This window comes from Meles meles, chromosome 11 (assembly GCF_922984935.1).
Source record: "Meles meles chromosome 11, mMelMel3.1 paternal haplotype, whole genome shotgun sequence".
Taxonomy (NCBI): domain Eukaryota; kingdom Metazoa; phylum Chordata; class Mammalia; order Carnivora; family Mustelidae; genus Meles; species Meles meles.
Genome location: NC_060076.1, coordinates 85,561,966 through 85,588,773, shown reverse-complemented (window position 1 = coordinate 85,588,773; position 26,808 = coordinate 85,561,966). Strand labels below are relative to the sequence as shown.

The 26,808-nt window shown below is 43.7% G+C and overlaps 1 protein-coding gene across 1 annotated transcript; it reads right to left on the bottom strand.

Moving 5' to 3' along the window:
• Positions 1-22,281: 22,281 nt before the first annotated feature.
• On the bottom strand, positions 22,282-25,855 carry C11H9orf57 (chromosome 11 C9orf57 homolog; the record flags this gene model as incomplete). Its single annotated transcript, XM_046021867.1, has 2 exons — positions 22,282-22,406; positions 25,624-25,855. Coding segments are annotated over 2 exons (357 nt in total), but the record flags the coding sequence as incomplete, so codon positions are not given.
• Between the last annotated feature and the right edge of the window lie 953 nt (positions 25,856-26,808).

Genomic DNA, 26,808 nt, shown 5'->3' with positions numbered 1-26,808 from the left:
CAACTGTGGCGAATGGATATGCACTCGGTCAGGTGCAGCAGTCAGCTGGCAGGTGTCCTAAGTCACACTGTTCTTAGGGCAAAGTTCATACATGACAAAAATAGCACCAATAGTAACAATAATATTAATCTATAATATTAATGGGTTATATTGATTGAGTTCTTATGTGCTAAGCCTTGTACTAAGCCTTTTGCATATATTATTTAATTCTTAAACTAGCCCACGAGGAAAGAGTTGGTATCTATAAAATAATGGAGGCTTTATTTTTTAAATCATTTTTATTTTATTTATTTATTTTTAAAGATCTTATTTATTTATTTGGCAGAGAGGGATCACAAGTAGGCAGAGAGGCAGGCAGAGAGAGGGGGAAGCAGGGTCCCTGCTGAGCAGAGAGCCTGATGCGGGACTTGATCCCAGGACCCTGAGATCACAACCTGAGCTGAAGACAGAGGCTTAACCCACTGAGCCACCCAGGCGCCCCTTTATTTTTATTATTTTTTAAAGATTTTATTTATTTATTTGACAGAGATCACAAGTAGGCAGAGAGAGAGAGAGGCAGAGAGAGAGGAGAAAGCAGGCTCCCTGCTGAGCAGAGAGCCCAATGTGGGGTCAATCCCAGGACCCTGGGATCATGACCTGAGCTGAAGACAGGGGCTTTAATCCACTGAGCCACCCAGGCGCCCCAATAATGGAGGTTTTAGAGGAGTTAAATAATTTGCCCATGGTCATGGAGTTAGAAATGTCAAAGCCAAGATTAAAATTTAAATCTGGTCACCTCCAAAGTCAGTGCTTTACACTTGAAGCTAAAGAGATCACTGACAAAATATATAGGTGTTAGAGACCCTGCTAATGTAGAATTGTGAATCTAAACAGACCAGCAAAAAGCCCGAACTCCTACGCCATTCAGTGAATGAACTGATACTTATTGAGCACCTAATATGGGGCAGGTATTGTTCTAGGAGGGAGGGGTGTAGCAGGTGAATAAGACAGACAAGATCCCTGCTCTTGGGGCAGTTACTTTCCAATAGGAGAACCTCTTGGAAGAGATGACATTTGAGCAGGCTGTGGATAACCAGGAAAAGCCATGGGAAGAGTCTGTTTCAGGTAAAGGAAGGAAGGGAAAAGGCCCTGAGCCTAGGAAAACTGGTGGAGGGACCAGCACCCACAAAGCAGTAAGTGGAATTGACCTTGGATCAAGATTTTGGGGCACAGGTCCTATAGGAGTGGGAGCCAAACCCTGACTATGAGTGGCCCCGAAGTTGAAGGTAACCACAGGGGACTGGGTTCTGCATGCCGCCAGACATTTCCCTACTTTGTTGCCTTTTCAGAGTAATTTTGCAAGAACAAAGCCACATTCTCACTGAGGCTCTCTGTACAGTGGCAGGATCCTGTTCCCACAGTCTGTAGGGTTAACATTAAGAGTTAAGAGTGAGGTCCAAGTGATAGTGACTCCTTTGGTTAAGGACATACAATTGAAAAGCAATGATGAAGCCATCTCAAAGTCAGTCTTCTTCCTCTTATCACTGTGCCCTAACAGTTATGTACAAGGTCATTGCTAAAATACATGTTTTGTGGGAGCAGACCATTCCCACAGCAGTCCTCCTGACATCTTACCATTCTAGTTCCAAATCCAGTTCACGATGCCCTTTTGGCTCCTTCTTCTTTGGCCCCTTCTTTGGCCTCCTTCTTGATGTCCTCCAGGTGCTCTCTCTTGGATTGGGCTTCCCTCTTAGTGACTGTTCCCTTTTTATGCATCCTGTGAGGATCTCCCTGTCTTGTTTGAGGGCTCAAGGCTCTTCTCTTCACGAAAAGACTTCCCTACACCATGCCGCTCACCTGCTTTTGTCTAAAGCGATTCCTCCTTCGGAGTGTCCCTAAGAAAGAAGGCCTCCGGGATGTGCGGAGCTCTCAGCTCTGGTGACCACAGCACTGGCTGTGAGCGGCCATGGCCAGTCACTGTGACATACTCCCCAAGATACCTGCATCCTTATACCTTTGTGGAGCAGGTCCACTTCTGGAGAAAGATCTAAGGAGCATCTCCCACAGGCCAGGTGCTGTCTGTGGACACTGGGGGAGGGCTGTCAGCCAGACAGGGCTCTTGCTCCCGGAGAGAAGTGTTCATAAGTGAGTAAGTGAGCAGATGATGATACGTACCATGAGGAAAAGAAAAGAGGGCGTGGTAGCAAGGTGGGGGGCAGCACCACTCCGACTAGGCAGGTGGTGCGGGGACGGGGGGGGGGGGGGGGATGCAGAAGCCTCCCAGTGGGATATTCGTCAGACAACAGACCAAGCAGTTTTGAAACATCTGGAGGGAGAGCATTCCAAGCAGGGGAAAACCCAAGGGCAAAGTTGCAGAGCTATGAGTGAACGTGGTGTTTAATGAATAGAAAGAGGCCAATGTACATAGAGCAGGGGGAGGGGAAGGGGAGTGTAGGGGTGAGGTCTGAAGGCAAAGGCTGTGCTAAGGAGTTTAGATTTGTTCTAAAGACAGGTGAGTGACCCGGTATTACATATATACAAGTCATATTCCTCACCTGATTTAATCCTCTCAACGGATAGTGAGGTAACTGGTGCTTAAAAACAGAAAGGAAGATACTGAAAAGTTTAGGTTGGATCCAAAAGCCACCAAGCAAAGATTGAGCAGAGCCTGAAACCTGGATCTGAACTCCCAAGGACAGCACTGTCCTGTGGGCCCCCGCTGAGTACAAAGTAGGAGCAATGGCCGGGGCGGGGGTGTGGGTGTGGTGTTTCCTTGTGCACATTCTAGGTACATGACAGAGAAATTGGGGAATGGCATGTCCTAGAAGGATGTATTTCTTTTTCCTTTTTAAAATTTTTTGATTCCAGTGTAGTTAACACACAGTGTTGTATTAGCTTCAGGTGTACAACGTAATGATTCACCAATTCTGTACCTTCCTTGGTGCTCATCCTAAGTGCCCTCTTTACTCCCCAACACCTGTTCTGCCCATCCCCCCACCCACTGGCAACCATCAGTTTGTTCTCTAAGAGTCTGTTTTGTTGTTGGTCTCTTCTTATCAGTTTGTTTTGTTTCTTAAATTCCACATATGAATGAAATCATACTCTATTTGTCTTCACTCTGACTCATTGCACTTAGCATTATACCCTCTGGATCTGTCCATGTTGTTGCAAATGGCAAGATCCCATTCCTTATTACGGCTGAGTAATACTCTGTGTGTGTGTGTGTGTGTGTGTGTGTGTGTGTGTGTGTGTGTATCTCACATCTTTTATATCTGTTCATCCATCCATGGACACTCAGGCTGCTTCCATCATTTGGCTGTTGTAAATGATGCTGCAATAAACACAGGCCTGCATGTATCTTTTTGAATTAGTGTTTTCATCTTCTTTGGTAAATACCCAGTAGTGGAATTACTGATTCATATGGTAATTCTATTTTTATTTTTTGGGGGGAGGAATGTATTTTTTTTTATTTATTTTTTTGTAAGCTCTGTGCTCAGTGTGGGACTCAAACCCACCACCCTGAGATCAAGAGTCTAACATTCTTCTAACTGCATTAGCCAGGCACCGCTGGGAATGCCTGCCTTCCTTCCTTCCTTCCATCTTCCCTTCCTTTCTTCTTTCCTTCCTTCCTTCCTCTTTCTTTCTCTTTCTCTTTCTCTCATATTATTTATTTATTGGGGGGAAGGAGGGGCAGAGGGAGAGGGAGAAAGAGCCTTAAGCAGACTCCTCCCTAGGCGAGGAGCCTGAATCAGGGCTTTAACTCATGACCCTGAGATCATGACCTGAGCCCAAACCAAGCGTCACACTATGCCACTCAGGTGCCTTGGGGAATGTATTTCTTAGTGGACCAGTATATGCAGCAGAAGTTCAGCTAGCCTTGGAAGAGGTTAAAGATTTCTGGAAGATGGAGGAACTAGTTTGCAAATCCTCAGGATTTTCAGAGTTCTGTAGGATTAAAGAATAATAGTGACGCTGCGACGCTGCAGTAGCTCAGTTTTGCGGAACACTTACTGTGTGCCAGGCACTGCCATAAATGCTTACACACACACACACACACACACACACACACGCACACACACACACACAGTTACAGGCAGGGGAGAAGGCAGGGACAAAGTTCCTGAGATACTGATACTGAGATACTGTTTGAGGAATTGAAGGAGGTCAGTGTACTAAGAGCAGTAATGCTTTTTCTCTTCCCAGCCAGCCAGTGAGGAAGGTATTGCCATTATACCCATGTCGCAGATAAGGGACTGAGGCCTACAGAGGTTAATAATTGGCCCAAGGTCACACAGCAGGTAAGAGGCAAGAACTCCCGAGCCCGTACTTTCCAGCCATCACAGCTGGTATTTATCGAGTGGACAATACATGAGAGCTCAGCCCTGGCAGGTGGCCGTTCTCAGCTTCCTCCTTTGATAGTAAATGAAGTTCAGAGACCATCTGTAATCGCCCAGTGTTGTTCAGTGAGCTGGGACTCACAGCCTGATGTGCCTGATGCTTAAATCCATGCTCTTTACTTTACGTTCTGCTGCCTCTTTGGCTCTCCAAGGAGGACCCATCTCTTAAACTGACCATACCATATAGCGGGCCTTTCCCAATCTGAAGTGCAGGGCTCAAAACTGAGGCCAACTGCATTTCAGGTGTTCTTGTTACTAATCCATTGAATTATTAGAGCTTTGTTTATTTATTTGTCAGAGAGAGAGAGAGAAAGCACAAGCAGGGGGAACAGCAGACAGAGGGAGAAGTAGGCTCCCTCCTGAGCACGAAGCCCGATATGGGACTCAATCCCAGGACCCTGGGGTCACGACCTGAGCTGAAGGCAGACATTGGACTGAGCCACCCAGGCATCCCAATCCATTGAATTATTAATCATATTGAAAAAAAGTAGCTCTTGAATCTTGCTGAGAGAAGGGTTATAGAACTCACGGTGCAGGACCCTCTCAGAAGTGATAACCAAGAATGTGGCTTTAAAGGCTAAAGCCACAACTTCTTCTGTGACCAAGAGCTAGACAGAGTGACGACCAGCAAGGAACAAGGCAGGTGCATAAAATGACTTTCAGGGGAACCTCATTCTGTACTCAGAGGAACAGACCAACAGAGTCAGTCTTATTCTTTTTCATTTTCCTCAATGATCTGACTCGTTCAATACTCATTACCTTTCATATCTCCCAAGAGACAGGCATATAGTGACTTTAGTTTTTGGCTGAGAGAATTCCCTGGTCATGCATGTACTCAAGTTCTTCTGCTCTTATTGCTGTGAATACTTTTTCATATTCCTCATTAGTCTTAAGTATTTCTTATGATTATTTCCTGACAGATATTTCCAAATATATTACAAAGTATAAGTATGCATATCTATGTGTTTTGATGTTTTTGAAGGTGAAGGGACCATTTATAATGACTATCCTGTGTTCATGTTGAAGTTCTACTATAGCCTTTAATAACCATGGAATTTGTACAGGAACAACCTTTTGAAATCTAAAGTTCAATGCCAAGATAATTAACATTTTAGACAATAAGTTTCAGGCATAACAGACCTACTGAAATGTTAGTTAAATTGGCATCTATATTTAATCTTGTTAAAAATTCTTTAAAGGTTTTTACTGCTTATTTTTCTAGAGCTTTCCAATTTATGAAAAGAAATGAAACGGAGCTTTAAGATGGTGTATTATACTGAATCTATGTAGTAGACAGGTAGTGTGGCCACGAGTCAATTATAGCAAAACCCCAAAACTGTATGAACATTGTCCGTCAACCTATGATTATGAAGGTCTTACGGGCTAAAGAAAAGATTTGTGTCCACAGGGCTCAGAATTCACGAGGTTATATTATTGCTACAGATTATTACTTTGATTGATATTCAGGGTAACCCTGCCAACCGTAGCCTGGCAGTGAGGGGAGTTAATGGCTTCAGAAGCCGTCCTCAACCAATACGGGATGGGAGCCAGGGAATAAATGTTCCAGCTTTCCATCCTTCGGGTAGACAGTTCTACTTTTCGGGAGGTACCAGGAGTCAAGGTAGGAGTGACCTTGACAATGCACACTTAACATTGGCTTTTCTTCCGTCCCTGATTCACTTTCCCCAACTCCTGTTTTCCAGAATTACCTCACAGATAACCTGCACTCAAGTCTAAGTCCTAGTCTCTGATTCTGCTTTAGGGGAAATCTAAACTAGGACATTTGGTACCAGAACTGGCCCGAGAAAACAGACCCATCTCAGTGGGGTTCCTGACACGTCTTACCTATACGGATAACATGCCTAGTGGCGAGTGGGGTGGCCTTAATCCATTGCACGTGATAGCATTCCAGTTGCAAAGACTCTCGGTGGAGGGGTTGGGATGAAGTATAAGTGAAAGGAGAAGTACTGAGTTGGTCAGAGGCCTGGTACTTGAGTGGTAGGGGGCAAGGATAATTCTAAAGATGATGGAGTTGGCTGGATGTCTGCCTTGGAATCTTTGAAGGAAAAGAAGAAGACATGCAGGTCAGCCAACTGTTACCTCAGGGGAAGCTGTAAAAGCCAGAAGGCTTGTTTGGCAGCATATGAAGAGTTTTGTCTCTCTTAGGGCAGCCTTGCTAACAATCAGGCCTTCCATTTAATAGTAAGGTGGCAGGGCTGCCAGGAGCCCCAGAATGCACAGCTTCCACCAGTCTCCTACGCTAAAGTCAGGGCTCCAGGAGAAAGCCATTTGCGAGGATGTGTCTGAGAACCTTGGGCCCCTCCCTGTATTCGTCTGAACCCACCTTGCTGGCAGGAGTGACAGTCCTTGCTAGGGGAGAGAGAGCAGTCTTGCAAAGCCCTTACCTAAGGTAGGCTGTGTTGCAAGATGATGTTTGTCCTCAAGATTCGACACTCTCCTCCCCACCCTCCAGCTCATTGCCTCTAGACCAATAACTGGGCTCAAGTCTCAGCATATGCCAAGAGGGGAGGTTTAATACCTGCTAGGGAAGAAACAGATATTCACCAATAATCGCAGGGCATGGCTAGTATGTACTTTGCAGAACCAAGGGAGCATGTGCAGGGATGGATTTTGAGAGTATTGAGTTGGGTGAGGAGGTGGAGGAACAGAATATAAAACTGGTTAGCAACAGTGAAATGATTCTGGAACACTCTCCCATGATTCCGGATTAAACGTCCTGGTAAACAAACATGCAGCTGACTCCAATATGCTGTTGTGTGGCTCCTTGAAGCTTAATCATGATATGGAAGCGTATGGAGGAAGGGGTCATTACGCTCAGAGAGTCGGCATGCTAGAATAGATTTATTACATGAGCTCAGAGAAGCTCCCTGCTGACTAGCCTCTCAAAGAGGGCTCAGAAGGTACTCCTTTTGTTAAATTGACAAGGAATGCACTAGAGAAGGGCACCAGAATCATTGAAACCGCAGTGGTGGTTGCCTTCATAGGTTGGGACTGACAATAGTAGGAGCCATTGCAAAATTAATCTTCTAGTGTCAGTGAGAGCAGTAAGATTTCCGAATAACAGACGCCAGTGGCAGCTTCGAAGCATCAGATGCAAGGGAGACCGAACTGTTACAGTGAACAGAAATATGAGTGTCAGGCAAAGCATCTCGATTGGCAGAGATCTTCAGTGATGATTAAGACTGTGATGTTCTCACTCGGTGAGACCAATGGGTCACCAACTGGGGAATGCTTGATTTATATAACCAGAAAGAAAGACTTGATGAGCAAAAGGCATGTTAGTTTCGACTATCAATGATTTCTGTTCCAGTTTTCATATTTCAGTAGTTCTCACACCCAAAGCCCATCCTTTGAAGGGAAGGGTGGATCTCTGAAGGCAGGTTTCTGCGACCCTCCAGCAAGTATGTTGTACAGGACACATTCCTTCAGTTCTTTCCCAAATAGAAGGACACACTGGGGAGGTTTCTGTATGAGTCCTGTTCATATAGTACAGAGTCTAAGCTCAAAATGTTAAGGGCTCCCCATTATATTCCTATTCAGTTCAGTTGCATAACCCCTGTAAAAACCAGATGGATTGTTGCTGTAAAGGTGGGCTACATAAACAAACCGAGGTATCCCCGATTATAGCTGCTCTGATACATGTGGCATCTTTTTTTTTTTTTTTTAAGATTTTATTTATTTGTTTGACAGAGACAGAAAGATCACAAGTAGGCAGAGAGGCAGACAGAGAGAGAGGAGGAAGCAGGCTCCCCGCTGAGCAGAGAGCCCAATGCGGGGCTCGATTCCAGGACCCTGGGATCATGTCCTGAGCCAAAGGCAGAGGCTTTAACCCACTGAGCCACCCAGGCGCCCCTGTGGCATCTTTTTTTGTTACAGATCTGCCACTTTGTATATGGCTATTGGTGTTGGGGAACACATTTTTTCTTTCCCCAGTTCTGTCAATAAAGGTTATCCAAGGTGTTCACAACGTGGAACCAACAGTCATGCACATTTATGGACTTGGACTCAAGTTAGATTAACCCTCCTGATTGCTGACACAAAATAATCTCCATGGACCTTGACCATCTTGATATTTTGTAGCATAACATAACACATTGGTCCATTATATCACTGATACAATGTTAATTTGACCCGGTGAACAGAAAGTACCAAACATTGTGGATGCTTTAGTCAAGAGTTTTTTGCTCTAAAGGATGAAAGATTAAAGGAAAAAGGGGCTGCCATATTGGGAAAGTTATTGGAGGTCCAATTGTCTGGGGTATGCTGGATGTCTTCTTTAAGCAGAAAGCCAAATCGTAGACCTTGTACCTTTAACCACTAAGAGGGAGGCTCAGTGCCTTTTGGCCACTTGGATTTTGGACAGTTCTGAGTAAAGACTGGAACTAGAAAGGACTTTACTATAGATAAGGGTTATACCACAATCTGCCCTAAAGCTTGTGCTAAATGATTCAGCAGACGCAGTAGTGCTGGAACTGTCTATGTGCAAGGGGTACTCTTTAGTCTCTGACAAGCTCCAGTAGGAGAATCGCAGCGCAGACTGATAGGGTTCTAGACGCACTCACGCCTCCTGTAGCGGACAACCACTGCCCATAGGAGAAGAGGTTCCGTGATGGCTACCATGACATTGTAGAGACCGAGCACCTGACCATGTGATACCAAGTGATGATGACAGTTAGGTTGCTCACCTTGGGCTGGACATCGTCACGACCACCGAGTCATAAGGAACTGCCACAACCCATTGTGCATGAAAATGGTTCATAAAGATCAGGCCCAAGCAGGTCTAGAGGGTGTCACCTTTGTGACATTAGTGCCTCTTCCTCAGTTCATGGGGATGTTCTCATGGCAGCGACCAGATGATCCGGTGGTAGAAGAGGAAAACTCTTGTGTCTGGTTCATGGGTGGGTTGGATCAGTATATTGAGGCAAGAAGAAAATGGAGAGCTGCCACAATACAGTCATTCAGTATTGACCTTCAAGGACAGAGTGAGAAGAATCCTTCCAATGACAGAGAAACAACTGGTGCACTTGGATCTTTGCTTTGTGTGGGAGAAGCGTCCGGAGGTATGGATACGTACAGGTTTCTGGGAGGGGCAAATGGCTTACTTAGTTAGTCAAGGACACAAACCTAGCAGTAGTGAAAGATTGGAGACATGAAGGTGGACCTACAGGATTGAACACAAGGGCATCTGCTCAAGAACCAGATGGACAGGATGACTTACGCAGGGAATATCAGCCAGTGTCTCTCCCTGGCCACCCAGTGCCTGAACATGGAGTAGTTATACTGGTAGGAAGGGAGGCTCTGCATTTTCCCAAAGGATGAGTTGCTCTCACCAAGGCTGACCTACTGGCTGCTGGCTACTGCCAGTGCTGAATTTCCAGCATGTCAGCTTCGGGGAATGACATTGCACCCTCAGTGGGCTGTGGCATCTCGGCCAGCTGCTTGGTGGCACCTTGTAGGTGACATTTCAGACCATATCATGCCTGTCTGTATCTGGGACTTCATTCTGTTTAAGGTTAAATACAATTTCTTTTGAGAGTAGAAACATGAAAAAGATCTATAATATTCTTTGAGATATTTCTGGTTTAAGCGTAATTACTAACAATTTGGCCTCATTCCCTCTGGTTCTTCCTTTTAGTGGACATGAGGTGGGACAGTGACTCATTATTTCTCACGGGAGAGGCTTTATTAAAAAAAGATTGTAAATGGCTTCTCCATAAATAAAAAGTCCCAGTCCCAACTTCTCCCTCAGGTTTTCCTGCATATATAACCCCCTCTAAATTTATTTTTTATTTTTATATTTTTAAAGATTATTTATTTATTTGACAAAGAGAGACACAGAGAGAAAGGAAACACAAAGTAGGGGAAGTGGGAGTGGGAGAAACAGGCTTCCACGGAGCAGGGAGCCCGATGTGGGACTCGATCCCACATGACCTAGGATCATGACCTGAGCCAAAGGCAGACGCCCAGTGACTGAGCCACTCAGGCGCCCCCCCCCCCCCAAATTTCTAGCATCATTTTCTTATCATAAGCACATGGGTGCGCCAGGAGTTTGCCTCCTCTGAACAGAAGAGATTCTGATATTTTGAACCATCTCTATAGTAACGGTAATTAAAGCAGTGACTGGTCACTTCCTGCCTGCTAGTCTCTAAGCTAGGTGTTTTTCATGAGGCATTTTATTTACTTTCCAGAAAAACTGTGCAGGGTAAATGTTACGATCACCACATTGTTGATGAGGACACCAAGGACTGGAGAAGTAACTTGCCCACAGCCGGTCAGTTGTGCAGCTAGGATAGAGGCCACCTGTGGTGCTCAGCAGTGCATACAGGACTCACTTGTCTTTTGAACTTCAGAGCTACATAATCCCTTGGACCAATTGAATTCATTATACCCCAAGAATTACCTTTCCTCCCTTCTTTTTTATCATCAGTTTTTTACACTAGGCCCCCCCTGTTGGAGTTTGTGTAACTCTTACAGGCACTGTTGTAGGTTTTGGCTCATTTACTAGCAACAAAGATCACACATGTTTTGATAACTCAAGGCTGTTGTCTCTGCATAACTGGGTGCAGAACATTGGGAAATAAAGAGAGAACATTGGGAAATAAAGAGAGAACATGTAGGGCATCCTGGCTTGATGGATCTGGGAAAGAGCTTTTGCAGGAAGCCTTTCGGCTGGACCACAAGGTGCCGTTATACCACCGTTGGCCACCAGATGGCAGAGGCGCTCAGGGCAGCGCAGCAAGGAAGCTAAAGGTGCTTGGAGCTGGGCTACAGGTGAGGCTCTCCCCAGGTTTGAGAGCCAAAGGCTGAGGGGATCCTTAACAGCATTCTCATCAGTGAGGTGCATTTGTTTCCACACATGTAATTCAGAAATATAGAGAAAAGGATTCCTTGGTGACTTTCAAACGGCTCATTTTGGTTCTGATGAAGGATTTATGCCAGAAAAATGAAATCTAGGAGTGTGTGCTTCTGTTGTACTTTGGATGTGGGGTTCACTGGAAGGGATAGTCTCAAAGAAACAAGATCAACACGGAAAAGGAAGAAATGGGCCAGAGAATCACTAGATGTGATCAGCAGAAAAGATCCAGAAGAAGCAATTAGTGTCTTCAGGGGAGTTACGTAATGTGAGTGAACTTCATTTGTGATGAGGTTTTAGAAGGGGCTTCTTTTTAAAATTTATATATTTATTTTTATGTAAGTAGGCTCCATGTCTGGTGTGGAGCCCAGTGTGGGGTTGAACTTGTGACCTGAGCTGAGATCAAGAGTCAGTCGCTTAACTGAGTGAGCCACCCAGGTGCCCCTAGAAGGATTCTTAACATTTTTTTTTTTTTTTAAACAAGGCAGGGGTGGCACAGACGGGGAGGGAGAAGAAGGGGAAAGACTCTCAAGCAGACTCTGCACTGAGCACAGAACCTGACCTGGGGCTCGATCTCACAACCCTGAGATCATGACCTGAGCAGAAACCGAGAGTCTGATCCTCAATTGACTGAGCCACCCTGGTGCCCCAACATTTTTTTTAAATGCCGCAGACCCATTTGACAGGCTAGTGAAATTTGTGGATCTTGTGGTAGACTATGTTTTATGAAAGTGGCCTTAATTGTATCTTGGGTCTTATTTTTTTCCAGAAGTTTAGTTCTTCTCCACCCAATGATGGAGTCTATGTACTTTCCCCAAGAACCTGGAAAGGTCTCCGCGACTGCCTCAGTTAACCGAGTAAAGTGAAGTGCCACGTGACCTTGAACATAAGTAGTAACAAGCAGTACAGCTTCTGGCTAGCTTTCTGTCTTGGGACTCTGAGCTGCACATAGAAAGTTAGGCTACCCTGAAGCTGCCATGTTAGACCACCTGGAAATATCACTTAAAGACGGAGATTCTGGAGGGATTAAAGCGTACACGTACCATTATGAAAATAAATAAAATAAAATTTAAAGAAGTAAAAAAAAAAAAAAAAAAAGAGATTCTGAATGAGCCCCACCTGTCCTACCCCGAGCTGTTTAGGTCTTCTCAGCCTAGGTGCTAAACCTATAAATGGATTGTACCCGGCCCAGCTACTGTCTGTGTTTCCTTGAGAAACCCCAAGCAAGAATTGCTTAATGGAGCTATCAGCCACGGAACCATGAGAGTAACAGTAAAATGACCATTGTTGTTTTTTAAAAAAAAGACTTATTATTTGTTTGAGAGAGAGAGAGAAAGAGAGGGAGAGAGAGCATGGGCATGCAAGTGGAAGAGGGGCAGAGGGAGAGAGAGAAACTCCAAGCAGTCTGTGCACTGAGCACAGAGCCTGACAGGGGGCTTGATCTCTGGACCCTGAGATCATGACCTGAGCCAAACCAGAAGTTGGACACTTAACTGACTGTGCCACCCAGGTGCCCCCAAATGACCACTGTTTTAAGCTATGAAGTTTTTCAGTGATTTGTTACACAGAAACAGGTAATGCAAATAGACCCTTTTCCAGAATACTCTTTCCAATGCTTAAAATAGAATATGTAGGATTACAAAGGAATATTAAAAACCCATGATACATATGCTTCTCCATCAGTGTATTAGATAAGTTCTGGTGCTGGATATAATGACTACTGTAATTTTAAAGTGTTGAGCGTCAATGATATCTGGAGATAATCTGCACAACAAAAATTTTTGTCTGTATAATGAAAATATGATATAATAGTATTTGTTACTTTTTAATAACAAAGTCACAAGTTTTTCTATTACTATCCTGGACATTCTGGTTTTATTAATCATAGAAGGAGATACTAAATTTTAGTTACAGATGAGTGAAAATAAAGGAATAAAGGTACAGTTTTTTTCCCATCCAAGTCCATGGATTGCTTTCCTCCACCCCTACACCCGACTGGGAACCATTGGAAGTGGGTGCTTGTAAGAAACTCAGAGATTATAAGCAGTCCTGTCTTTTCTAGATGGTGGAAGGGAGGGATGTGACATTAAATCTTTGCCCAAGATCATGTATGTGCCTCTTTGCTAGCCTTTCCCTGTAATTGTCTTGCATTCCCCCTTTGATGGATCTGTCTGCTTCTCTCTTTTTCCCATTGCCTTTTTTTTTTTTTCCTGTGATCCTTCCTAGTCATGGAATTAAATGGAGATCTTTAAAAACCAAAACTGTATGAACTCACTTCTTTCTCATTCTTGCCCATAATCCAAGGTCTACTTGTTGGGCACTCAGGGTTCTCCTTTACACACTGTGATTTTCCACATGATTTTTCTACTTACATTTAGTGGATCACGAATCCACATATATCCCGGTGCCCCAGCCCCGAGTGCTCTGCACCCTCTTCTGTTTATCTAAGGTAGTATCACGTGAGAGCATCCAACGGAAAAACACAGTCTATCCAACAAATGGTGTTGGAAAAACTGGACAGCAAGATGCAGAAGAATGAAACTGGACCACTTTCTTATGCCATACACAAAAATAATTTCAAAACGGATGAAAGACCTAAGACAGGAATCCATTGAAATACTGGAGGAGGACACAGGCAGTGACCTCTGTGACCTCGGCTGCAGCAGCTTCTTGCTAGACAGGTTGTCAGAAGCAGGGGACACAAAAGCAGAAATGAATTATTGGGACTTGGTCAAGATAAAATGCTTCTGCACAGCCAAGGAACCAATGGACAAACTAAAAGACAATCTACAGAATGGGAGAAGATATTTGCAAACAATGTCTGATAAAGGGTTAGTATCCAAAAATCTGTAAAGAACTTATTAAACTCAACAGCCTTCCACACATAATCCAGTTAAGAAATGGGCAGAAGACATGAATAGACACCTTTCCAAAGAAGACATTCAGGTGGCTAACAGACACATGAAAAGATGCTCAACATCACTCATCACAAGGGAAATACAAATCGAAACCACAGTGAGATATCACCTCACACCTGTCAGATGGCTAAAATTAACAACTCAAGAAACAACAGGTGTTGGCGAGGATGCAGAGGAAAGGAAACCCTCTTGCACTGTTAGTGGGAATGCAAACTGGTGCAGGTACTCTGGAAAACAGTAGAACTAACCTACGATCCAGCAATTGAACTACTACGCATTTACCCAGAGGATACAAAAATGCAGATTTGAAGGGGTACATGTACCCTGATGTTTATAGCAGCATTATCAACAACAGGCAAACTATGGAGAGAGCCCAAATACCCATCAACTGATGAATGGTTATATATATATCCATTTTATATGTTATATATAAATATTTGTATTATTCATATATTGCATATACAAAAATGGAATATTACTCAGCCACCAAAAAGGATGAGATCCTGCCATATGCAATGATGTAGATGGAGCTAGAGTGTATTATGCCAAGTAAAATAAGTCAATCAGAGAAAGACAAATATCATATGATCTCACTCATATGTGGAGTTAAAGAAAACAGATGAACATATGGGAAGGGGAAAAAAAAGGAAGAGAAGGAAACAAACCATAAGAGACTTTTTAAAAAGATATATATTTATTTAAAGATTTTATTTATTTATTTTAGAGAAGCAGGGAGGGGCAGAGGGTGAGGGAGAGTCTTAAACAGCTTCCGTGCTGAGGTGGAGCCTGATGTGGGGCTCAATCTTACAACCCTGAGACCAGACCTGAGCTGAAACCCAGAGTCAGACGTTTAACCAACTGAGCCACCCAAGTGCCCCATCATAAGGGGCTCTTAACAATAGAGAACAAACTGAGGGTTGATGGAGGGAGCTGGGCGGGGATGGGCTAGATGGGCGGTGGGCATTAAAGAGGGCACTTGTTGTGACGAGCCCTGGGTGTTGTTTATAAGTGATGAATCACTGAACTCTACTCCTGAAAACCAATATTGCACTGTATGTTAACTACCTAAAATTTAAATTTAAAAAAAAGAAGGAGCGGAAAAAAGGTAGTATCACCTGGCCCCATGCCTAACCTAGACTAACCAGGGGCAGGTCTTGAGAACTTGCCTTGTAACAAGGTGTCCTGGGTGATCCGACGGCTCTGAAAGTTTGAGGACTCTGGGTCTGAGCCTCACCCTCGCCGAAGGTCCAGGCAAGGTCACCTGCTGGGTGTGGCCTCTTCTGACCACCACAGCTGCACCCCACTCCAGGCATTCCCGTTCTTAGTATTTCTACTTAGCCTGCGCTCCTTTCTTGATGCAAACTTTCGGGACAGAAAGAAAGAAAACAGAGGAGAAAGCAGTGAGCATCTGTTAGATACCAGACTCTGCAAGATCCAGTGAAGCAGATGCTGTTGACCTTGTTTTATAAATAAGGAAGTTGAAACTCTGAAAGTTGGGTAACGGGTTCAGAGTTATGCAGCTAGTAAATAGTCTAACTAAACTTACAGCTTGGTGTATTTTGTTTTGTTTTGTTTTAGCTTCAGAGCCTCTGTTCTTCTCAGAACACAGACCTTATTCAACTTAGCCTCAGGGTTGAAGCTTAGCCACGTTCATTTGCTAAGTCCTAATACATGTTCCTTTTCTGCAATAACCCAAACTTACCCTTGAGCCTTTACAGATCTCTTTCTCATTTCCTGCTGAACCACATTCGAGGGAATGTCTTTCTAAAAGTTCTGCCCTGATCTCTTCTCTTTTCTCACGCTCACACTGACCTTATTTTTTGACCTAGAATCCGGATGCACAAATCTATCTCCAGCCCATGTTTCCCTTTTGAGCTTCAAACCCATATGCTCCGATGCTTAGTGCCATTTTCATAGATGAATTCAACTAAAATTCAACAAGCTGGACTCATTTTTGGCCTTATTTCCCACTATCTTTTTCTACAAACGACCTCGGTCACTGTGCCAGATTCCGTGGAAGGGCTCTTTGATCATCTCTTCCAGCCTCTATTAAGTGGTCTTCTCCAATGCGGAAACTAGAACATTCTTTCTCTTTTCTTCTACCTCTGAATTTTGCAGGGCCCCAGGGTGCAGTCCTATACTCATCCTTAGGAGGTCTCGTTCAGGTCAAAGATACTTAATAGCATATTTTTTTTTTTTTGCTGATGGATCCCAAATTCCTCTCTCTCTCAGCCAGACCTCTCCCTTGAACTTCAGACTTGCATATCTGACCGCACATTAGCAGTCTCCATCAGGGTGTCTAATCAGTGTCTCAAGCTTAATCTATCCAGAGGAGAGCATTGAGGTCCTGGCTGCGGAAATGCTCACCTTCCATGTTGTAGGTGACTTACTCCCTATCCCTTTCAGATCTCTGCTTGGAGATGCCTTGCTCTGCCCATCGTTTCTAAAATAGAGCACACACCCATCGCCTTGACCTGTCTAACTTTATTCCCATGGTGTTTGCTTGACGTTAGGTTGTTAGATACCGAGTGAGTTATTGCCTGTTCCACTGCAGTGAAGATCCACTATAAGGTAAGATCTCCAAGAGCAGGAACTTGTTCACTGTTGTATCCCTGGAACCTGGCAGCGTTCCTGCACTTATTAAGTGCAAGAAATATTTCTTACTCTTATACCCATTACCACTTTCTTATTACAGGTCCCCCATCATCTCTCACCCAGCTTGCAGGGAAAGCCTAAATGCTCTTCTAGCCTCGAGTTCTGGTTATTTTATAAACTGAAGCCACTGTGACTTTTCTGAAATGAAAAGCTCTGTGTCCACTGCCCTTAGGCTTTTCAGGGAGGTTCTGTGTTAGTCTGGACCCTGGATCTCAAGCAACAGAAACCTCCAACCTCCCAGCTTTTCTGGTTGATTCCCCTCTTTCAGATTTTGGCTTAGTCATACTTCCCTTGAGAGTCTTTTATGACCATCTTTGGGGTAGGTACCTGCCTTTTGAACTCCATCTATCCTCCTGCAGTTATTAAGATTCCAGAGCTACTGTATTATATTACAAATGCCGGTTTTGTGATTGCTTTCCTCATGTTGGAGGTAACTGCCTGAACATCGAAATTATACACTATTGTATCTTCATCACCTCCATTGTACCTGACATGTAAGAATTGCTCAGTGAATGAGTCCTCTGTGCTTCAAATTTCTACCGTCATTGACTGCTCCTTCTTCCTCTCTCTTTCCTCCCCATAATCAGAGCTGTAACTCCACCTGGCCGCTCTGCCCCAGGGCTCTGAAATTTACCTTGTGCCACATTTTAAAATGATTGTGCAACTGATTCAACAGCATGTGCGTGCTCTATCACTGCACTCAACACCTAGTCAGCGAGAGTAATAGTTAACATGGAAGCTACCAGATGGTAGGTATTATCAATAACACTGACACTTGAGCCAAGACATGAATCACAAAGTTAACTTGAGGGCATATTTTGTGCCTCCCCTGGCACTAAGATTGCTAGTTACAGCTCCGCCTGGAAGTGCCATTCCACACAATAATTTCTGATGGCAGGATCTATTAACTTTATTCACTGTATGTGGGCACAAGAAGGTAGAAAATATATGCACACCACAAAGTTGTGGGAAGGATAGATCATGGACCTACCTTTCTGTATCTGTCTTGTGAATGGGAAGTGTTAGGATTTGAGGTTCAGCCAAAAGACGTTATGGCATTACTTCCTAGTGGTGATCTGCAAAGACTCATGAGATGCACAAGACGGGAGAAACGTGTTCGCCAGCAGGTACAGCTACCTCTAGTATCCTCACCTGTAAGGCTTGCAGAAACCTGGGTCAGTGCCAGGAGAGAGAACGTGTACTCTTCCGGACAGTCAGTCCGAGCTGCACTAGCCCTCAATCTTCCCAAGGGTGTGGGTGTCTCCCAGGTTTCCAGTGCTGCACATCAGCCTGCTGTTTCAGCCAGAAAAGTATTAGCACATGGAGTCCTTCCTGCAGAAAATTAAAACAGGAAAACACTTTCTACTTGATTACATAGCTTGCAACATTCAGGACCCTAGACTTCTCCATCATTGTCTAAATTTTTCCTGCTGGCCAAAGTCTTTAGTCAGCCTCAGAGTCACTTCTGAAACTCAGAGGTCAATTACCAGCCCTCCTATTTTTCCTGTTTCTTTGCTCTTGTGCTTCTTTCATTGACCCCCGAGTCTCCTGTCTTAGAGACGTGTGGTTGTCCCAAGGAGTTGGTCATACCATCATGCTGACCCGGCTTAATGCCCACCCCTGTGGGTCTCCCAGAGACGGGCCTTGTGATGAAGCAAAGGTCTACGGTATGTCACACCATAAGTTCCCCCAGTGCCCCTGTGAGCTATGGAGGCTCAGACTTCTCATCGGTACATGGAGAGATAGCAATGGCCATCTCACTTACACAACGTTCCCTCTGGAGCTTCCAGAAACCTTGTAACTGAGTATCGGCACGAAAATTGTCCCATCCCTCCTTGGCTAATGGAGTCATTTGTCTCTTCCCTGACGTGTTGTCCATATGGCCCCAGTTTATTGACTGCAGAGATGTTTCTTTTAAATGAATGAAGGGGCATTAACCACTGAAGCTTCAGTTTCAGTTGTAGAAGAAAAACGTTATTAACAAGGAAACAAACCTGGTATTTGGAGGATGAGGGGAACACCTCAGATCCACTGGCCCTTCAGTGTGATGTCTTATAAACTGATCAGAGGAGTAGGCAAAGAGTAAACTTGTTAGCTGAAGAAATCTTGAATGGATAGGCGCTTGAGTGGGAGGTGCAGACTGAAAAGATGTGATTGCATGTCTATATGCCATCTGTGTGTTTTAAGAGAAATCATGACTGAGAAACTGTTAGAATGAAAGAAAGATAATAGGACACTGAAATGTCTCTCTTGAAATCAGATTCACATAAACCAAGTGTTGGGTGTGCTGACCTTGGAGGGAGGGGAAATGCCATACCTTGCATGGTCAAGTGTATTTGTTTCCCATGACTGCTATGACAGATCATGTTAAAAGAAAGCAAATGTGGGGCACCTACCTAGCGGCTCAGTCAGTTAAGCATCTGCCTTCAGCTCGGGTCGTATCCCTGAGATCCTGGGATTGAGCCCCGCGTGGAGCATGCCCCCTGCCCCTAGTCCAGCTCCCTGCTCCCTCTCCCTCTACCCCTCCTCCCCCTGCTAGTGCTTGCTCTCTGTCTCTCCCAAATAAATAAATAAAATCTTAAGAAAAAAAAAGAAAGAAAATGTTTTGTAATTGTGTGTAGTGATGGATGTTAACTAAACTTATGGGGGTGACCATTTTATAATGCATACAAATACCAAATAATTATGTTCAACATCTGAAACTAGTATGTTACATGTCAGTTGCATCTAATTTTTCTTAAAGCCGATTTATCTTAAAATTATGGGTGTTAGGGGCGCCTGGGTGGCTCAGTGGGTTAAAGCCTCTGCCTTCGGCTCAGGTCATGATCCCAGGGTCCTGGGATCAAGCCCCACATCGGGCTCTCTGCTCCGCAGGGAGCCTGCTTCCTCCTCTCTCTCTGCCTGCCTCTCTGCCTAGTTGTGATTTCTCTCTGTCAAATAAATAAAATATTTAAAGAAAAAAAAATTATAGGTGTTAGAGGTCTAAAATGTGTCTGCAGGCTTTTGTTCCTTCTGGAAACTTTAGGAAAGAATCTGTTTTCTTGCCCTTTTTTTTCAGTTTCTAGAGGTTGTCCACTTTCCTTGGCTTGTGACCCCTTTTTTCTATCTTCAAAGTCAGCATGTATCATCTTCAAATTCCTCTTTGACCTTCCGCTTCCCTCTCTTAAAAGACCCTTGTGATTACATTGGGCCTACCCAGCCAAATACAGGAAAATTTCCCAACTTCAGAATCTTTAATCACATCTACAAAATCCCTTTTGCCATGTTAAGTAACATATTCACAGCTTCCAGGGATCAGAATGTGGACGTCTTCAGGGGGAGGCATCGCTCAGCAAACCACATCATGGATGTGAAAATTATTTTTCTTCTGACTTTTAGGTCAAGTTGGCATGCAGGTGGTAAAGTGCTTCAGTGATGGTCACTGTTTGTCATGACTTGGATTTCTCTTCTAATTTTCCTGGATTACACAGGGCTAGGAGAACATTGATCATATAACCAGGATCTAGCTTCTAGATATTCAGCATTAATTCTTTTTATTTATTTAATTTTTTAAAAAAGATTTTGTTTGTTTGACAGAGATCACAACTAGGCAGAGAGGCAGGCAGAGAGAGGAGGAAGCAGGCTCCCTGCTGAGCAGAGAGCCTGATGCGGGGCTCGATCCCAGGACCCTGGGATCATGACCTGAGCCGAAGGCAGAGGCTTAACCCACTGAGCCACCCAGGTTCTTATTTTTAATCTAACAATAAATTCTTATTTTTAATCTTATTTTTAATCTAACAATACCAAAGAGTATCAATGTCAAGCCATAAAATACTAGGACCTAAAGAGATCTGAGAGATTATGTGACCGATCTTCTTCATTTTATATGTGAGGAGATATTTATATTTATATGTGAGGAAAATGAGGTGCAGAGACACCAAGGTGACTTGCCAAGGTCAGCAAGAGCACAGGCTTCCTTGTTCTCTAGTCATTACATCACTGGGACTTCAAATTAAGTTTAGGAAGCCTCTGGAGTTAGTCACTGTCTGATCTTGTCATGTTTCCCTGTGATATTGGGTAAATAATGTATGTTTAAAAAAACAACAGAGGGCGCCTGGGTGACTCAGTTGGTTGAGTGACTGCCTTAGGCTCAGGTCATGATCCTGGAGTCCCGGAATCGAATCCCACATCAGGCTCCCAGCTCTATGGGGAGTCTGCTTCTCCCTCTGACCTTCTCCCCTCTCAAGCGCACTTTCTCTCACAAATAAATAAAATCTTAAAAAAAAAACCCAAAAACAACAGAATTAGAAGTATCTTCATGAAGTTCATTGATCTGTTTAACAACGTTAAACAACGTGGCTAATGCATAAAGTGACAGTGAATAATGGCAAATGGATTTAAATTTTAGGATGAAGAAACTTTCTCCTTAGTAAGTTCATAAATATGGTCTAAGAAATACAGCTGAAATGAGTGTGGAGGGAAATGTTTTGTTTCCTTGGACCTTTTTTTTTTTTTTAAAAGAACGCTAGTTTTTCTTCAAACTTTATAGAAAAACAATTATTGAGGGCCCACTGTATGTGAGATGTTGTTTTAGGTTCCGAGAAGAAGACAAAAAAAGATTTTGTTGAGATTTTTAATTTACCGTATGGATTTCTCAAACTCCTGACAACACAGAGAAAAACAACTTAAAAACTTGAAACACAGTAATCTAGCTGTTGCATAAGTAGGGCCCTGAATGAGAATAATTGCACATCAGTCCAAGTGTACTGGGACCCCCTAAAATTCCTTGTGGAGGCGAATTTTTTCCCCTGCTTAAAGTGAATTGCTTCGTCTCCCAAAGTTAGATGAGCCAAAGCACTTAGGTGTGGTTAAGGGATGGAAATCCAGAATTTGGACAAATCCTAACGCAGATGGGAGACAGAAGTGCTACCACTTGCCCTTGCCTGAGCTCTTTGCCATTTGGGTTCATAATTCTCAGAGGCCTGGTTTGCTTAGTTGTGGCTTATTTTCTTTATGGTAAAAGCACTTTGACCTGTGTCGTAAGTTACCCCCCAAAGAGCCTCGCAGTTTGCTTTGGAAACTAAATGAGCACTTTCAGGTCTCCTGGCATCTTGGGATACAATTCATTCGTAACTGTATTTCGGAATGTGGAAATCTTTAAGAAAACTAGTTAACTAGAGACAGTGTGCATAATTTGACTCAAGGAATTACACTTTTCCTTCTTGGTAGCTTTGAAATCACCAGAAGGGGAATTAAGCAGAAAGAGGAGAGATATGGTGTTGGAAAGGATGTTTCTGGAAGGAGTTTGGAGTGGGGGAGAAGGAGTGAGGCACCTTGAAAATCAGAGTTTTTTTTCAGACCACAACTTGCATGACCTGCAAAGGTCTGAGGTGTTGCAGGTGGTAGCTTGTCTTGTGGTGATCAGGTGAGATGTGGGGATGGGCTGATCCATCAGGCAACTTGGAAATGCGCCAGTGGCTCAGAAATTGCACAGGGGACGGCGGCAACAGTAGGTAGCACTCATTCCAGAAGACAGTGTCCTCTTCTTGAAGCAGTCATCTTGGGTCTCTGTGCAGCCCGAAACGGAATACCACTGAATTCCTCCTAAAGGAAACACAAGAGGTAGCAGTTGGCTCAGTCAGTAGAGCATGTGACTCTCTCTCGGGGCCGCGAGTTCAAGCCCCACGCTGGCTGTATAGCTTAGTGGGGGGGGGGGGGGAGAAAAGAGTTGGGGTGTGAGGTCCAGTCTGTCTGGCTTCAGATGCTTCAAGTAACTAACAGGTTAAAAAAAAAAAAAAAAGGCAAAGCAAAAATTCTAGGTTTATCAAGACACATTTTGCCTTTAAGAACTCCCACCTGAGTGTATTCTGGATGGGCACACTGCAATACAAAAGCTTCGAAATTTCAAAACAAAAGAGCTTTCCAACTCCGATGCTAAAAGCCATGCGGCTGCCACTGACTGTGTGGGACTTTCTGCAGCGTTAGCTGCTGGGAAGTTCCCGCCCTCATTCCCCGGCTTCACCCCGGTCATGAGTTACTCAAAAGGCTGAATCCACAGAAGGGGTCATTTAGATGTGTAAGTGCTTCTCAGAAATGGACGCGTGTCCCTGACCTCACTTAGTTTTCACCGGATTCCAGAAGCAATGCATGCTGCTGCAGACAATGTGAAAAAGACTCACACGTGTAAAGTAAGTGACAGTATTGTCCTGTGAGCTTCGCCGGTCTGGAGGGAGAACACGGAGAGGCAGTTCCCCAGGGGCAGCAAAATACAAGATGGTTGGAAACTTGGGAGAGCCGTAGTCCCGCAGCTGGAGCAAACCCTGCAGTTTTGCCTCCCCACCCCAGGACATTAGATAATGCCCAGAAACATTTCTGTCTCCCCACCCCAGGACATTAGATAATGCCCAGAAACATTTCTGTTGTTACAACTCGGAAGATACTACTGGCGGGTGGTGGGTAGAGGCCAGAGATGTATGAAACACCCTACTATACGTAACAAAGAATTATCCTGCCAAAGGGTCAGTAGTGTCCAAGTTGAGCAACCCTATGCAGAAAGCCATCAAAAGTGTTATGTTCCATTTCTGTTTGTTTCACAACAAAATTTCCAAGTTAGGAAACGGCTCCGCCCACAACACTAGTCAAACCAGGTCCTTGATGCGCCAAGAACTATGGTCAGTAATCTGACATGTCAGCTCCCAGACTCTTTCTTCTGTGCAGACTGCCTTTAGTACTTGTCTTGAAGTTACACTGCCTCGGTAACAGTCCGTCCTTATTTAGGGAGAGAAGAGCAGTCACTGTGAGCCAGCATCTCAGGGCTCCAGGGGGCCTTGGCCCCTTTCCCCTTCCACAAGGAAGGGGCTCTGACTGGCAGAGTTGGGAGCCTGAGGGAAAGTGGGGGGGGGGGGGCTTAGGGAGAGGCCACAGGCTAGACAAGCTGAACACCATCCCACGGGATCCCCAAGTTCTCTTCTCTCCTTACTAACTTGGATCTTCTCTAACATTTGTTCTCTCTTTCCAATTCCATTCAGGAATTTAGAGTTTTGCTTCATGGAAGGTTTTATTCATAACTAGGATGCCATACCTACTGTTTAGCAACTGACTTTTCTTCTGCCCAGCAATGTTTTCAAGATTTTTCCTATGTTAACATTCTAAACGTTGCATAGCATTCCATGGCCTGAATACACATCATAGTTTAAATAACACTCTCCTATAGACAATCATTTAGGTCATTTCCATTACTTTATTATTAAATATAATACTCCAGGGATAACCCTGAGGACATGGCTTTTTGTGTCATGTGTGAAATATTTCTGTGCAATAGATACTGAGAAATACAATTGCTTTGTAGAAGGCTGCATTCGTTTAAAAGTTCAATGGAAATTCCCAAATTGTCTAAAAAAATGCTGTACTAGGGGCATCAGCGTGGCTCAGGCGGTTGAGTGTCTGAATCTTGGTTTCAATTCAGATCGTGATCTCAGGGTCCCAGGATGGAGCCCCGCATCAGGCTGTGCTCAGCAGAGAGTCTGCTGGAGGAGTCTCCTTCTCCTTCTGTCCCTTTCCTTGCTGGTGTGTCTGCGCTCTTTCTCAAATAAATAAATAAATCTTTAAAAGAAATACTAAACTAATCAAAATTTTCATTGGAAATGTACGAGAGTTCTCATGTCTCCATATTGTCACTAACCCATGATATTATAAAGCTTTTCTAATTTTTATCATCTGATGGGTCAAAAAATATGTATTTCTGTAATTTTTCAATTTTTTGATATTTACTGATGGATTGAGCAGCTTTTTATCTTTCACATTTTGGGGTTGTCATTCATTTTATAAATTTTATAAGATATCGAAGTCTTCAAATTTGTTGGTCATTTCCTTTACAACCTGTCTTTTGGATTTTTCAAGAGGCCTCTTCTCCTTCGAACTTCAGATACTTTCTTCAGGATTTTCTCCTAACATTTCATCCTTCAGATTTTTGCATTTACTCTTTTTTAAATTTAATTAATTAATTTATTTATTTTAAAGATTTTATTTATTCATTTGACAGAGAGAGAGATCACAAGTAGGCAGAGAGGCAGGCAGAGAGAGAGGAGGAAGCAGGCTCCCTGCTGAGCAGAGAGCCCGATGTGGGGCTCGATCCCAGGACCCTGAGATCATGACCTGAGCCGAAGGCAGCGGCTTAATCCACTGAGCCACCCAGGCGCCCCTTGCATTTACTCTTTAACCTGTGCAGACGAGCCTGGCTCTCTGGGTGTGGTGTCCATGGGGCAATTCGGACGTTCTCTAGGAGCCCGGGCTCTGGGATCGGAGTATGTTTGTTTGCATACTGGCTTTGATGCTTACCGCCTGCAAAACATCATGCACATTTCTGAATCTTCCTAAGCCTCAGGTTTCTTATCTTTAACACGGAGGTAGTGACAAGATCCTTGGGGCGCCTGGGTGGCTCAGTCAGTTGAGCATCTGACTCCAGCTTTGGCTCAGGTCATGATCTCACTGTCATGAGATGGAGCCCCATGGTGGGTCCTGTGCTCAGTAGGGAGGAGTCGGCTTGTCCCTCTCCTCCTGCTCCTCCCCACTCCCGCTCTCTCTCTTACTTTCTTTCTCTCTCGCAAATAAATAAATAAATAAAATCTTTAAAAAAATAAAATAAAATGGGGATAGTGACAAGATCCAGCTCACATCATTGTTTTGTTTGCATAATGTAACCCAGTAAAGCCCTTAGTACAGCATTTGGCATGCAGTAAATGTTTGGTGAATGTTTGCTTTTATAAAAGAATTTTTCCTATACTCAGTTCCGATAACTTTTTTTATAAGTGTCAAGACTTACCTCTTAGGTGAATCTGTTTCATACAATACTGACCAGGTTTTGTTCTGCAGGTTCCAAAATCCAAAAGACATCCATGGAAGGGCATTGAAAGGTTGCATAATCTACAAAGTATACCTCCAACATCTCCAAAGATGGGAGAAAAAAGAAGTAAGGGAAAATAGAAGTGAGGCGAGCAAGAGAGAAAGAGAAAGAGAGAGAGAGAGAAAGTGATAATAGTGATTTTCAACTTAAAAAGGTAAGCAATATTTTAAAATTCTAAAAATGCATATAAATTATAATTATTTTTATTTTGAAAATGGGGGAAATGTCAAAGCGCATGCTATATTCATGAACTAGAAACTCCCAGAACAGATACTAATTAGATATGAGGCCAGGTGGTCTAAACAACTTAGTCGGTAAAAATTCACTGAGTTTGGGGCGCCTGGGTGGCACAGTGAGTTAAAGCCTCTGCCTTTGGCTCAGGTCATGATCCCAGGGTCTTGAGATCTAGCCCCGCATCAGGCTCTCTGCTCAGCAGGGAGTCTGCTTCCCTTCCTCTCTCTCTGCCTGCCTCTCTGCCTACTTGTGAGCTGTCTATCAGATAAATAAATAAAATCTTTAAAAAAAATTTCACTGAGTTCTTCAGTGCCTAATTAAATCAAACTAGTTATTGAGGAAGAAAATTGAATTTCAGCCATGTACTACTAGACCTTTACTTCAATGTCTAAGACAGTACGTATACGTAGTAGATTATCTGTGAATATTTATTGCCTGATTAATGTTTATATATTGGTTATCTTCAACACTCAAATTCAGTGGCTTCAAATGTTACTCATTTTGGTTACATGGAAATAGCCCAGAGATTCTTGAACTTAGTCAACATAGGTAAGATTGGAAGCCGTTATCTAGAAGATTGGTTTCCGAATCTGACCGTGCCTCCCGTTTATATAAGCAGTTAAAATAAACACAGATTCCCAAAGCCCCTACAACCTAAGTTAGAATCTGCAGGAGGTGGGGCTCTGAAATGTGTCTTTCAGATACGCAGAAAGAGCTGAGGGCATGTGATCTGGATCAGTGTTTGAGAACCACTTTTCCACGGTATTCAGAAATCTCCTTTGTACTTACTTCTTTAGGGAACCGTGGCTCGTGACTCACCCCCTTTAAAAACACCTCACATTGTTCAACGATTCTTCTGAAACAGAGACC